The sequence below is a fragment of the Cladophialophora yegresii genome, assembly GCF_000585515.1.
Source record: "Cladophialophora yegresii CBS 114405 chromosome Unknown aczIN-supercont1.7, whole genome shotgun sequence".
NCBI classification, from domain to species: Eukaryota; Fungi; Ascomycota; class Eurotiomycetes; order Chaetothyriales; family Herpotrichiellaceae; genus Cladophialophora; species Cladophialophora yegresii.
This window is the reverse complement of record NW_006913051.1, coordinates 837,333-851,244: the sequence shown is the minus strand read 5'-3', so window position 1 is coordinate 851,244 and position 13,912 is coordinate 837,333. Positions and strand designations below refer to the sequence as shown.

General features: G+C 56.6%; 4 protein-coding genes across 4 annotated transcripts; 3 read left to right on the top strand and 1 right to left on the bottom strand.

Annotated features, from left to right (window-relative positions):
- Window positions 1-6,316: 6,316 nt before the first annotated feature.
- Window positions 6,317-7,180, bottom strand: A1O7_09440 (trans-aconitate 2-methyltransferase; the record flags this gene model as incomplete). The annotated part of the gene is made up of 1 exon (XM_007763428.1): window positions 6,317-7,180. One exon carries the CDS (start codon window positions 7,178-7,180, stop codon window positions 6,317-6,319), a length of 864 nt encoding a protein of 287 aa, XP_007761618.1.
- Window positions 7,181-8,316: 1,136 nt separating this feature from the next.
- Window positions 8,317-9,904, top strand: A1O7_09439 (uncharacterized protein; the record flags this gene model as incomplete). Its single annotated transcript, XM_007763427.1, has 4 exons — window positions 8,317-8,760; window positions 8,818-8,898; window positions 8,954-9,597; window positions 9,655-9,904. 4 exons carry the CDS (start codon window positions 8,317-8,319, stop codon window positions 9,902-9,904), a joined length of 1,419 nt encoding a protein of 472 aa, XP_007761617.1.
- A 24-nt stretch (window positions 9,905-9,928) lies between these two features.
- Window positions 9,929-10,420, top strand: A1O7_09438 (uncharacterized protein; the record flags this gene model as incomplete). Its single annotated transcript, XM_007763426.1, has 1 exon — window positions 9,929-10,420. The coding sequence occupies one exon, from the start codon at window positions 9,929-9,931 to the stop codon at window positions 10,418-10,420; it is 492 nt and encodes a 163-aa protein (XP_007761616.1).
- A 1,212-nt stretch (window positions 10,421-11,632) lies between these two features.
- On the top strand, window positions 11,633-13,227 carry A1O7_09437 (uncharacterized protein; the record flags this gene model as incomplete). The annotated part of the gene is made up of 3 exons (XM_007763425.1): window positions 11,633-11,940; window positions 12,053-12,671; window positions 12,724-13,227. 3 exons carry the CDS (start codon window positions 11,633-11,635, stop codon window positions 13,225-13,227), a joined length of 1,431 nt encoding a protein of 476 aa, XP_007761615.1.
- Window positions 13,228-13,912: the final 685 nt, after the last annotated feature.

Below are 13,912 nucleotides of genomic sequence, written 5' to 3'. Positions count from 1 at the left end.
GGTGCAGTCGAGGAGAAGAAGGGCTGCAGAACGGCAACGTCTTGCGTCTGCGTCCCTTATCCGCTTCTTGCACCCTCCCGACACTTCCAAGATGCTGCGACTCGGGAGATCAACCAGCAGCCTGAGGCGAGAGCGACTGCGCGCAACGCTCGACACTGTCCTGTCAGCTTTGGAAATTCCAGGGCCAGAGGAGTATGTGCAGGGGCAGGAGCAGGAGCAGCAGCAGCAGCAGCAGCAGCAGAAACAGCAGCATGACATCGGTAGGTCTACAGCTATCGGGGTGTATTTCTGTATAGCATCCTCAGCTAATGAGTCTTAGCTTTCGTCGGAGCTCAATTCATCTGATATCTCGAGTCGATGAAGGCCATACTCGGTCCTGAGGTCATCACCAGGGTTGGGACTGCTCCCTCCCTCAGTGCTCATCAATGTGTGCAAGGACGACGCCGATAGGATGCCTCGTCGTGGACGGTGCTGCGGCCTGCCCGGTAATGACGACCTGAGCAAGGCACTTTGTCACACTGCTGTGAACACCATCCTCTGCCCAGTATCTTGACTGTGTTATCAGGTGCATTTGGACGCGGCGTATGGAGTATTTGCAGAAAGGGTATGTAGATCCAGGATGGGGGAGAAGACTGGCGCCGTCGATTTTGGATCTGGAGGCGTTGTCCCGGCATTCCGGTCCGGCAAGGAAGAGGAACCGCTAGGAAACCCTAAGTAGACAAGTTTCCACGAGGGAAGCAAGCGCGTGGGCGGGAGATAGACTGCACAAGGAACAGTACAATGTCGGTACCGATGTTGCCTCTACTGCGGTAACGACTGAAGATCGACTCCCAAGCGGTAGCGGTGTGAGAACCCGCAGCCGTTCGGCAGGGAAGGAGTCTATATTGCGACTGAAATCCAAGAAGCAGCAGATGCAAGAGCTGGGGGAGCTCCTTGACCCTGCCTTTGCCTTTGCATCTGGCTTGGGCGTTTGGCGCTGGCCCTGGTCATGACCCCGGCGGCCGTACCTATAGCGCTTCCAGCCCCCCAGTATTTTGGAGAAATGACGGAGAAAACTGCTGCTCTCTTAGATGCAACATCCATGCTCCTTGCTACATGCTCGTGCTCATGATCATGCGCTCGCTTCATGCACGACCAAGGAGCAGGGAGAAGCGACACCAGAGGATTCGTACACAACCCGGCAGAGGATGCTGCAAAGAAGCAGGGGCAGCTGGTGCGCACCGCTCCTTTCGTCTCCTCGTCGAGCTCCTCTTGAGCGCGCGCGCAGGCGAGCGTGTGGGCGAGCGGGCGGCGTGCTTCGCTGAAATGCTCCCTGTATGTGCATTGCAGTAACTACATCACCTAGAATGTCAGTTACTGCACATCTGCCTCCGACATTCCGACCGCCTAGTCCATGACTGATTGGCAGCCGTGCTCTTTCTCTCTATCTCTACTCCGTATCTGAGTGTCATATCCCCCTGTGCAGTGGGGTGATTACAGCACACCATGAACCTGGCCTTGTATCGCAGTAACCACCCCTCCGCGCCCCTCAACACACCTCGAATGGAGCAGAGAAGATTGTGCTGTACCTTGCCGGGTACTTCTAGAGGCGTCACGAAGTTCGCTTCTCCATTTTCTGTACATGCCCAAAGCCGGCCGAGTACTCCTGCCTAAAAGGGCTGGGCTCGTGTGCTCCTGAGGCTTCCTGCTGGAAAGGGTTTAAGCTGGTAGTATGATTTCGCCATGTCGAGCATGTGAATTGCGCCATCGGGACTTGGCGCGAGGATCGGACAGGGGAGGTGACCTCTTGTGATTAGGTAGGTCTCTCGTGTGCGACCACATCACATATGCAGCGTGCTAGGGTGGCTAGGAGTCGTCCGAAGTGCGTGATTGAGTGATTGATGAGTGGTTGATCGATCGGGCAGACGGGACGGGCTAAGCTCTGCTTCTGCTCTGCTTTGCGTTGCATTGCGTCGTGAGGGTTTGATCACCTGCATTATGACGGTACAAGGTTGTGTTACAGTGGTTGATACTCCGGACTGTACCTACTCAATGCTGTACAGCGATGAATTGGAGGCAAGAGAAGAGAAGTGAAGTAGAATGAAGTGGATTGCGTCGCTCAAACGTACTCGAGTACTCGAGACTCGAGTCGTGGTTGTGTTTTGGCAGGACATTAATTACATACTGTACATGCATGCCCTTGAAGCTCTGGGGGCGCTTCGCGAGCGCGGAAGGAGGAGATCATTTTCCAACGTGCCAACGGCGTGGAATGTCAAATGGTACTGCCACCTCTATGTCAGACTACGCTTCGAAGACTGCCTGGTAATTAGCCCACCAAACTCCATCGATCTAGGGGAACGTTAATCGCCTTGCCAACCACGGCACCAGACCCCTTTCTCTTAACCCCACGTGCGCGATGCCCTTCCCTCGGCCGTGCCTGGCCTAACGGACCTGCTAGGGTCCAAGATTGCGCGATGCCCCCGGCCGTGCCCTGTAGCAACCAGCGACTGAGCTCCCCGGTGCGGGACAGCGTGCGCCACGTGAGGAACCTCACCGAGTACTCCGTACTGTGTACATGGGTACTGTACCTTCCTCGAGATTTCTGTGACGGCACTCCCTCTCGACGGATTAGTGCGGACTTGACTTTCGACCGGAGATTCCAGGTTGCCAGCAGCTCGAAGCACTCGTACATCACTCGTACGTTGACTGCATGCATTAACCCTTCTAATCTCCCTTCCTTTTATGGCGGTGGCAGTTCGACGGCCGAACCTAGACCACGAGTATACTAATGAAACAACCACTACCCTCGATTCCATTCGAAGTCAGTGGACTGGGGCAATAAGCAAGCATCCTAGGACTCACGCCAAGCGACTTTGATTGGCACTCACATGTCGTGGAAGGCGCTGTAGGCCGCACGCAGTAGAGAAGCTTCCGCACCGGGCAGCGAGCCTGATGGCCCTTCCATCATTCATGCTTCTTGATTCAACTTCGGTCCAACCTCTGTGGCTAGCAGCTTCAAGAACACCTACTCTAATGACAAATTCTCACCTGCTGCCAACCACAGAGGTTGGATATGTGCCACAGCATACAAATCTGTGCGGCTGTGTGAGGTGAGTACATGAAGGACGGCTTGTCACTTACTGTGTAGGTGTCGGTAATGACGAGGGTTTGGAACAATGGGGTGCGCAGTATTCGCCTCCTGCCACCGAGACCGTGCTCGCCTTCGTCAAGAGTCCGGGAGGATGCCTAGAGCCCGCTCGCTGCAAACATCGACTCCCAGAAGTACAGTACAACGCAACCTTGTGCAAGACCAAAAGAGGACAGCTCCCGTTCCAACTTGCAAATTGCATTTGCGAGGTCCACTCGCCTCGCTCGGAGCGACTTCCCCGCAACTCTTGTGGTTCCACGGCAGGAGACCAAATGTTAGCTGCAGAATCCATGCGGCGCAGATATGTACATACTGCGAAGATTTAGAGCGCTCCCTCTCCCGTGGTTGTGGGACCTTGTTTCCATGGCGCCCTGCAAGACTGAGTTCTCGTAGTGCAAGGTTTGCAGACTCCCGGCGGTGATCCCAGACCGTATCCCGATAGGAACTGCTGAGAGACAGCCAGAGGGTGGTATGCATTGAGCGGGCTGTGTCCGGCCGCGGCAGGCGTCTAAGCAAGCATACGAAGCCGGGAAGGATCGTGTATGTGTACGTCTCTGCCAATCTACTCTCGCCGGTCGATGCGCCCCGTTCCTCATTCGTCGACAATCCAGCACGCGCCGTTAGTAAGATAGGCCATGATGCCGACGACACCCAAACAAAGTTCGACCTCGGAAGCCCCTGCTGGCTTCCGCGATCCCAATCCTACTCCAGCCCCACACGCAAGGCTCATTCTTCAGGGAGATGCCGTCCCGGTCCTCTCTGGTTCCCCGGCCTCCTAGAGTCCCGGCACGCTGGTACCCCACGCTACCGGGAGGTTGAGCTCGCTTCCGCGACGGGCCTAAGGGAGGTGAAGCCGTTATTCATCATGCGTGTCGACAAGCTCTCGCGCTAACATGAATCATGCTAAGTTCAAGTATCGAGTAAAATGATGCGTGCGCGACAGCATCTCTCGCCATTGCCCCTGCCCATGTCGAAAAGTGTCTGTTCGATTCTAGCCGTTCGCAAGTTTCCCTACGTCGTACAGCACTGCCCAGGGCGACCAAGCCTTTCGACCTTCCTGTCTGCCGGTACGGTCCGCCGAGCCCTGGGCTTGAACGTAGAAGAGCAACCCTCAATTTCCCGGCCTGTCGTCGCTCTTACGCCTTGGCCGATCTCTCACTGCTTTGGTCAAGGAAGAAGGCTACAAACGGCGTCAGAAGCACTAGCAACCCGTGTGGTATGACAGACTTTTCGCGATAACGTTCCCCGTCTCCTGGATCCCTGTTTGTCTAGGGGCTACGCCGATCTTTGCTGCTGATGAGGCTGTCTATGTACATCTCCGTTTCAGTACCACCCGGCTGGAACGTTATCCATGCGTGAGGCGGATCTTAGCTGGAGGCGGGTCCCATCTGCTCGACTGGACTGAGCAAACCGGCAACAGCGAAATCCGCCACTCCACCGGCTGCCACCACTGTAGTGGAATGGTTCCTGCAGTCCACCCGTGCCGTGACAAGCATGTTTCCGTCATCTGCACCCAGCCTATTCAAGAGGAAGGACGAAGCGATAGGCGGGCTCATGTTGGAGACTTGGGCTACGTGACCTTTTCCCCGTTGACCGAGATGCTGAAGCACTCGAATAACGAGAAAGGCAACTGGCCCAGTGGCGATATAAGAACCTCCATCCTCACCCTCATCTTCGGACCGTCCATGATCTTCTACCACAGTCCGCTCACCCACCGTAAGATAACTGTACTTCCACAGCAACTCATCTGCCACCTCTGTCGACGCTACAGTGAGCCACTTGGCTCACATTTGTCTCGATGGCTGCAGCCAACTGGTCGCCCAGAAGCGACGAACCCACCGTCGCAGCAAGCACCGAACCAGCCAACACACTGGGCTGGAACATCCAGACACAGCCACAACTGGGCCACGCCGAGACCAAACCCGACGCCCACTTAAAGACGCCCGACTGCCATAGTGACCGGAGCAACGCGGCAGCCTCGGACGCCATGAGCGAGCATGATTTTGGTATGTGCAAAAGCCACTTCGATTGCCAACACTCTGACCGAAGCCCACAGCGCATATGGGCTCTCAGTTCGATTCTCCGCAGAACAAGCCAGCACGACGGCCGAAGAGCAGAAGATCTCTTGCCGCGAGACGGTAGAACAATGTCCATGTGTCTAAGCTGTCGAAAGCCCAAGCACCAGCTGCACCTCCTGCACCTGCAGCACACGATCTTCCACCGGGCAGGATACGAATGCATCTTGTTCCTTGCAATCACAGTTTCACGTACCACACTACCTTTCCATGCGTTTGTTTGCTACCGTATCCACTCCCTCAACGGCGGTCCAACAGTTATACTTTCCTATTGCGGTCTCACGAACTGTCACCCCCTTGGCCAATTGGACAGCGTTCACCGTCTTCGTGGCACAGCACCTGTCATATTCCCCTACTGTCAAGTGTCGAGTAACGGGGCGCCAAGACAACGGGTCACACAGGACTCGAGCTCGAGATGGACGAGGGTGGTGTAACGGTGACGGGAGAGGAGATCCTGAGCCTGCACTGCGCTGCACCGGAACGGAATATGGCATGACCGTGGCGTGCCGTGGCGTCAACCACCATGCCCGTGCACTCCAGAAGAGGGGAAGCGCAGGAACGTGGGAAACGGACGTCCATGCTTTTGTGTTTTGCGTAGATCGTGCTTGTGTGACAATTCAAACGTCTCGTATCGTATTGTCCCGCTCGTCGTCACGCCATTGTCTCGTTATGCAGCCCGTCGGTCCTCCCGGCATTTTTCATCCATGTGTACCCGTACGGGTTGGTAGATTACGGGCTCTCAAAGTCCAGGTTCTCAAATATCCAGACGCCCTACCCGCACACGCAGGACACATGCCGACCAGAAGATTTAGTAGTAACCTGTACCCATAACGTGGGTAATGATTCAAGCGGCAAGACTCAAGACGCAAGTGTCGAGAATCGCGTGACCCGCGTGACTCGTCTGCGAGGGAGAAGCAGCCGGAATTTTCGGGTGTGAATTCGCTTGTAGCCCACCCAGATCTCGGCCAGTCAGTCAGAAATCCAGCCAAGGACCATATGGATCTCCATCAGTGTCGCTGGGTGCCAGCAGTGCAAGGCCCTAGTATCGATTGAACAGGACATCTTGTCCTGTCCTGCCCTATACCGCGACGCCATCGAATCCAGATCCATAAGATCACGCCCGCACAGCCACCACGAACAAGCGCGGATACCGCAGACAGACCTTCCCATCCGCAAGCGGCGGGTACGCCCTCTCCACGCGCGAAAGGTATTCCTTCAGGAACGCGTTCCTCTCCAACGGCGACAGCTTGTCCACGTATGGCCGGAGCCCTGTGCCCTTGACCCACTCGACGATCGCCGCTGCGTCGTCCAGCACGTGGTAGTAGTGCGTGTGCCACACGTTCAGCGCGCCGTCCCGGCACAGCGGACTCAACCGATCGTACAGCTCCCTCGGCGACTGGAAGGACCGCCGGAACGTGGTCACCGGTCTGAGCGTCTCGGCCCAGGGGCCCTCATCGGCCGTCTCCCTCATAGCGACATGTGTGGGCTCGTCAAAGTTGTCGGGGACTTGGAATGCGAATACGTCGCCTGGATGCAGCGCCGCGAGCAGGTCCTCGAGGATTTGCATGCGGGAGTCGTGCGGGAGCCACTGGAATACGGCGTTTGAGAAGACCACTTGCTGTTGCTGCTGCTGCTGCTGCTGCTCCTGCGATTGCGGCCCGGCTTGGAGTGATTGTGACTGCGGTCGTGGTGCGGGCTGCGCAAAGTCGCGGAGGTCGCCCAGCTTGAATTCCACGCCGGGCAATCGGGCGCTGGCTTTGGCGATCATGTCGGGCGAGGAGTCGACGCCCGTGATGTGTGCGTTTGGGAAATGCGTGGCCAGTACGGCGGTCGAGTTGCCTGGCCCGCAGCCTAAATCCAGGACTTTGGCCGGAGATGTCAGGGGGATCTGCGCAACGAGGTCGCGAGCTGGACGGGTCCGTTCAGCCTCGAACTTGAGGTATTGGGTTGCGTTCCAGTCTTTGGCGTGGGAGTCCATGGCTGGGCTGGTGATGGTGAATCGTCGATGTGTGTGAGGCGGAAGCCAGGTGGAGCTGGAAACAGACCTGGTTCTGTCGCTCCAGGGTGCTGATGGTGTTGGATCGGTTCGCCTCAGATATCGGCACGTTGGTGCGCCAGAAGCTTTACCTATCAAGCTGGGGCTCAAGGTCCTGCTTATGCTCATGCTGGTGCGGATAATTACGACGGGCGCATCAGTCCAAGGCAGGTATTGTTCTGCTTGGTTCGACTCGCTGCTTTGCTGTTCACGAACTAATCGTCGACGTGTTTGACCGGGTCGTAAGCTGAGGTCGCTCTGTCTCCCGATGTCGGCATGGCATGTCCCTGCCCCGTCCCGGCGCTTGAGCGCTTAATGTCGCAGTACTAAGTACGGAGTATATCCAGGGGTAAATACGCTCTCGGCCTTCTTTCCTTCTCCGTACTTACAAATCCTTCACACACCTGCAAAGCCACGCCTTACTTCCACGCAGATTAGTCACCCACCACTTGAGCCCGGATCGTATCTTCTCAGCCACTGCCGTCGTTGCCGTCGCTACCGATAGGGAGGGGGTTTAGGGGGGATGCCCGACATGGCTGGGGGTATGACTCTGAGCCCTGTGTCACCAGTCAGCCGATCGGGTATCTGGCCAGCCTGATGTATCCTCGGCTACTTGGCCTTCCATGCTGATGGCGGCTATATTCACCGCACTGTCTTGTGCAGCTGTAGCCGGCGGAATCTTGTCGACTTTCCATGTTGGCGTCGCTGGAGGTTTCGTGTCACAGCCGAAATAGCCATGTCGGTTCCAAGGGCGTTATCGACAGAAGTTCGACCTCAGAAGAAACGACGTGCTGCTATTGCCTGTACGTCCTGCCATGCGAGAAAAGTCCGATGCAACCTTGTCCTCGTGGGGCAGCCCTGCTCGAACTGCCAACAGGATCAAGCATTGTGCCTCTTGCACGTCTCTGCGCGAGGGAAGCACAAGCGTCGAAGGGTGAACAGAGAGGAGGAACGCCCTGTATCTCCTGTCTTGTCCGGATCAACTGCCGTTGCACGTCACTCCAACCTTCAAGGCTGCAACGACTCCCTAAGTCTGGAATCCGACCTCTCATCCCAGGACGAGTACGAATCGCATGCCAATGTCGAAGCTTACAGAAAGATTGTCGATGGCACGGACACGAAGGGAGCGAGGGTGCCCATCTATGTTGGTATGTTCATTTTGCCGTTCTGTCAAGGAAGAAAACGCTAAGCCGTCGTGCGTGCTAGGGGAACTACAGTCACTGCGTTTCATCTTCCACGTGGCACGCGAGGACAAGGGGATCTCGTGCAAGGCTCACTATCTGATTCCCGAACCGAGGAGACGGACCCTCTCGCCAGAGGAACTCGCCTGTCTGGAGGCCAAGGGTGCGTTCTCCACCGAGACGGACGATCTGAGAGACCAGCTGCTCAGTCTGTTCTTTGACTATGTCTATCCGATTCTCCCGATCATTGACCCTGACGACTTCTATCGCCGCTACGACGCCGGGGGTGCCGCCAGCATTAGTCCGCTGCTCCTGCAGAGTATGTTCCTGGCGGCAAGCAACGTAGGCGTCGAAAACTTGTCGATTTTGCTGGCTACAAATACTGACCTGTCAGAATAGTTTGTTTCGCGAGATGCCTTGAAAAAGTCTGGCTGGTCGTCGGTGATGACTATGAAGAGACGGTTCTACGAACGAGCAAAAGTACCAAATGACCACTCTAGACGTTCTCGTGCGGGAGCTAATACTGTACCCACAGGCACTATACGACGTCGAGTACGAGACAGACAAGCTCTGCCTGATCCAGTCGGTCCTCCTCCTGGGCTATTGGCTGGGCAATTCGCACGACAGGATGGACAGCTGGCATTGGATCGGCGTGGCCATCAGCCTCAGCCAGAGTCTCGGGCTGCACCGGGACGCCGGCTGCTCCAGGATCCCTCCGTCCCAACGATCCTTGTGGCGAAGGATCTGGTGGTGCTGCTTCTACCGCGACCGCTGCATCGCGTTGGGCATGGGCCGCGCGTACCGCATCCACACCGCAGACTGCGACGTGAAAGACCTGACGCTCGAAGACTTGGTATGTACTGGCATGCCCCTCCCTGGCTTGAAGGATACAAGTGCGGCCATGGTCAGGCGCTGCAACATGTACGCCCCCATGTTCCTCGAGATCATCAAGGCGAGCCGGCTTCTCGGCGACGTCCTTGCATCGGTATATCGACCTCGGCGGAAAGACGAAGAGTTTCTGGAGTCGTCGACATGGAATACCGCTCAAGCTCTCGAGGAGAAACTCGCCGCCTGGCAACTGGGCCTTGACCCGCGGTGTCGGGTCGACAGCCCTGCCTTTAGTGTCGACGAACCACGGGCCATGATTCTACACAAGTACTACATCCACATTCTGCACCAGTGAGTTGAGTCCTGTCCTCCACGCCGAGCTGGCGATGCTAACAACCGGACCACCAGCGTCACAGTAATCACGCTGTACAAGCCGTTCGTCTTCCAAGGAGACGTCCTGCCCACGGATCCTGCAAGCGACCTCCGCGCCCGCAGAGCCTGGGAGGCCTGCCAACTGTCCGCTTCGGCCGCGACCGACAGTTTCAGAAGACTCACCGAGCTGGACCTGATTAGGTTCCTGCCTCCAGAAAGGCAAGTCTCGCACATCACGGGCCTCCCCGTCTCCATCAATTGGCTGATCGATCGATCCACTCACTGACCGTTTGTGCCACACAGCGTGACAATGCTAATCGCCATCATCGCCATCCTCTTCCTCTCCAAATGTCTCTCCTCGGGCCTGAAATGGCATCTGGCCAGCCAGAACCTGGACCTCACCATGCTCGTCGTGCAACAGCTACAGGAGAGATATCTGGCCGCGAGATTCATCTTCGCGTACTATACCGCTGCGTTTGACAAGGTCGCACCGGCGCAACGGCCGTCGCAGTCGCTAGAGCAGGGAGCGGCCATTATAAGTCCCACGGCGGCTGCGGCCACCGCGGAGAGTACTACCTCAATGGCATATGACCGGACGACGACGGCGACGACGGCGGCTACGGGGACGACGAGCACGCCATACAACGCGCCGCCAGGGCATGGACATGAAGATGGTCTGAACGCCTGGGGCGAGTGCTTCCAAAGCGGGATCGGCATGACCGCGGATTTTGACATCCTGTTCGGCGAGACCGGGATTTTCAGGGGTCTTGACGACTTCGACATCGACATCGGGGGTTTTTGATGGCGTGAGGATTTTCCCGTTGACGGCATTCCATGCCCTGAGTGTTGTGTCTTTCTTGTGTCCGGGCATGTCGTGTCAACAAAGCTAGCACGAGGTGCACGACTCAGAAACGGGGATCGGATCACTCACTACATAACTACAGTGGAAAGGACTTTGGGGATTTCCATCTACTTCTGCGCTATGTATATGATCGTGTAACGTATGAAGTGCGTACGCGTCTTCCGCCATTGAACCGATTTGACCGTCGTATAATCAATACCCACGTACTGTGTAGTTACAGTACTGCACTCTATGATGTACTCTATCTTTTGACTCCACGGCCTGCTTTTAATTACCAGGCTCCTAGGCTTCGATGTGGCGACCTCGTAATGTAGAAACGATCTGTATGGTACATCCTCATATACCATATATAACTTACTGAAGGACTTGGGGGGTGTCTAGCAAGACCGATCTCCAACTCCTCGTCCAATCCGCTCAGCCTTTCCCTTTTGCCATGGCAAATTTCCTGATTCGACAGTCTCCCCGGTTCTTGTACCTCGGTTTTATGCGTCTCCGCTTGTGCCGACACAGTAATGTAGGGAGCACAGGCCTCAACCTGTTGCCGATGCTGTAGATGTTTGTCGCTTCCCGAAACCCGGCACCCCGGCTAACTAAAGGTAAGAGTTACATATGGTGTCCGGAGCATATACGTTCCCGCTCACCCCGGATTCCACGGTTCGTGGACAAACCACGAGTACTTACTGTACTCGCAGGGTATCAACAACTCGTCGAGGAACGCGCCGTGTCGGCAGGGTGCGACGGGTCTGTGGCGATTCGAGTCTCGGCCGACCTGTTTCGTCTCGGTCTCTGCTTGCGCCGTGCTTGCTTCTGACTACAGCAGCTTACACACGTATTCTGCGCTTTTCGGGGCATCCCACGACGTCAGTCGTCAGTCGTCAGGTGTCAGGTGCGTGCCGCGTGGCGACACAGAGTCAGCTCTGAGACGACCCACTGTAGATAAAGAGGAGCAGGACAGCTGCGAGACGTCAGGTTCGGAAACGAGCAACGAGCGCAGCACAGTCACTGCACACGCAGCAGGGTTCTGTCTTTCTTACGTCTGTCCCGGGGGCCTATAAGGGGAGGAGGTACCGCAACATCGGATCATATCGCATCATATCGCATCACACCGCACCACTTCACATCGCAAAACCCGCACCACAGCGAACATCAAAGATGGCACCGCGACAACTTCACGTCGGAGTCTGCGGCGGCGGAATGGGCGGGCTCGCTGCCGCGATTGCATGTGCTAGGGCGGGCGCGAAGGTGACGCTGCTGGAGGCGGCAAAGGAGCTGGGGGAGATCGGCGCGGGGATCCAGATGTTCTCGAACGTGTCTCGACTTCTCATCCGATGGGACGTGGACAAGATCATCGGCGATGATTTGATCGCCGTGGATGAGATCAACACGTGGGGCCTGGACGATGAGTTGCTGGCAAGGTTTGATCCCAAGGTTGGGAGGAAGTATACGGGGTTTCCGCACTGGTGAGTGGCATCGAGCCTGGATTTTCGGGGTCGAAGAAACCGAGGTGTTGGCAACGTTGGCGGTTCTGTCGGGTCGAGAGAGCCGATTCACTTACTGATGGTGCGGTTGCAGGGTCGTTAGAAGAGATCACCTGCACGCAGGGCTTACCGAGTGCGCGCGCCGCAATGGAGTCGATCTGATTGTCGGGTCACGGGTCGAGTCTTTCGAGCACTCCAAGGATGGTGTCAAGGTCAAGACTGTACAGGGTGTCGAGCATTCCTTTGATCTGCTTGTGGGATCGGACGGAATCAGATCCACGATTCGCCGAAGCCTGTTCCCGGACGCGGTGCCGAAAGCAGCATCGACGGTTGCTGCCTTTCGTGGCATCCTCTCTTACGAAGAGGTGTTTGCGAAGGTGCCGGAAGCGAAACAGTGGTTGCGGAACACGGCGGACGCGTGGGTCGGTCCCGATGGGTATATCTTGCTGTACCCTCTTTCCGCGGGCAGGGAATTGAATGTTGTGGCCATGTTCCAGATGGACAGGGTCGTGACGCAGGCCGAAGAGATGAACATCGACGAGTTCCAGAGCCTGTACAAGGACTGGAGTCCCTTCTCGCGCAAGATCCTTGCGCTGCTGAAGAGTACACAGATCTGGCCCTTGCTCGTTATGCCCCCCATGAAGACTTGGGCCAACGAACACAAGAATGTCGTTCTCCTAGGAGACGCGGCCCACTGCATGCAGAATCACATGGTAGGTCCACACACGCCACCTGCACGTCGCCCGCTGACTTGAAATCGCGCAGGCTCAAGGAGCAGCGACTGCCATGGAAGATGGCGCATTTCTTGGCGTGGTCGTGGGAGAAGTGGTGCGTGGCACCATCACCGTCGCCGAGGCCATCGAGCTGTACGAGAAGAAGCGCATGCCGCGGGTTTGGACCAAGCAGCAGGTCTCCTTTGTCAATGGCACGCTCAACATGGCCGGCGGGGACGAGGCAGAGCGGCGCAATGCAGCATCTCGGCCTGAGATTGAAGCTCTGGCCCAGGATGTCGTCCGGCCGAACAAGACGCTGCCGCCACAATACCGGCCGTGGCAATTGGGGTTCAGTCCGGTTAGTGTGCCCAGTGTCATGTATTTTGATCCCGAGGGCGACGCCGAACAAGCCGTGCTCGAGTACTTGCAAAACACGACCCTGATGGATGAGAAAACGCTGGTGACCAAAGGCCTATGGGATAGATGGTGGGGGTTCGTCTACAATAATGGTCTTCAAAGTCAGCAGCTCGACGCCAAGGGTGCTCCGAAACTATGAGCACGGTGTCAGCCGTAGTCAGATACATAACCTGTTGCATAGCATATCACATCGAAGAGGAGTGCGTTCTAATGACGGTCTCTTGGCATGCGAAAGGAGCAAATTGCTGGGTTGATCCAGAGCCGCGGACAGCTGTCACCAGACAAGCGTCGCTGAAGGAGGCTGAACAGAGGGAGCAACAGGAAGCAATAGTCTCTATACCCGTGGCCACGGCTTCGACAAGAACGAGGAATGATGTACGGAAGGCTGCAGCCGCGCTCACTAGCTTGGAATACTCGTACTTGGCTCCTCAAAGGGAGTGTCGAAGATCGTCTGTAAAGATAAGGCACGCCGCGCCCAGGACGCTTGGTCGGAGCCAGACAGTGGCACGGGTGGTGACGATAAACTTCCGCGACAAAAGGCAAACGCTGGGGATCAGCGGATTGTTGGCGGCGGGCCTCAGCACTGTTTTGAAGGGGCGTTGAACATTGTTGAGACGCTTCAACCAGGTAGCAGAAAGTATGGGGTACGGACAATACAGACGCTACCGAGTACGTGGACCACCCTCCCACCGCCTGAAGATCGCCTACAATATCCACCGCCGCACCGCCTAATCCCGCCTAAACCCCTTCGAGGGCCCCAAATTCGGTAACCCACGCCCCTCTCCCAGCTACAGCAGATCCAACGCCGAACGCGTTTCTAATCA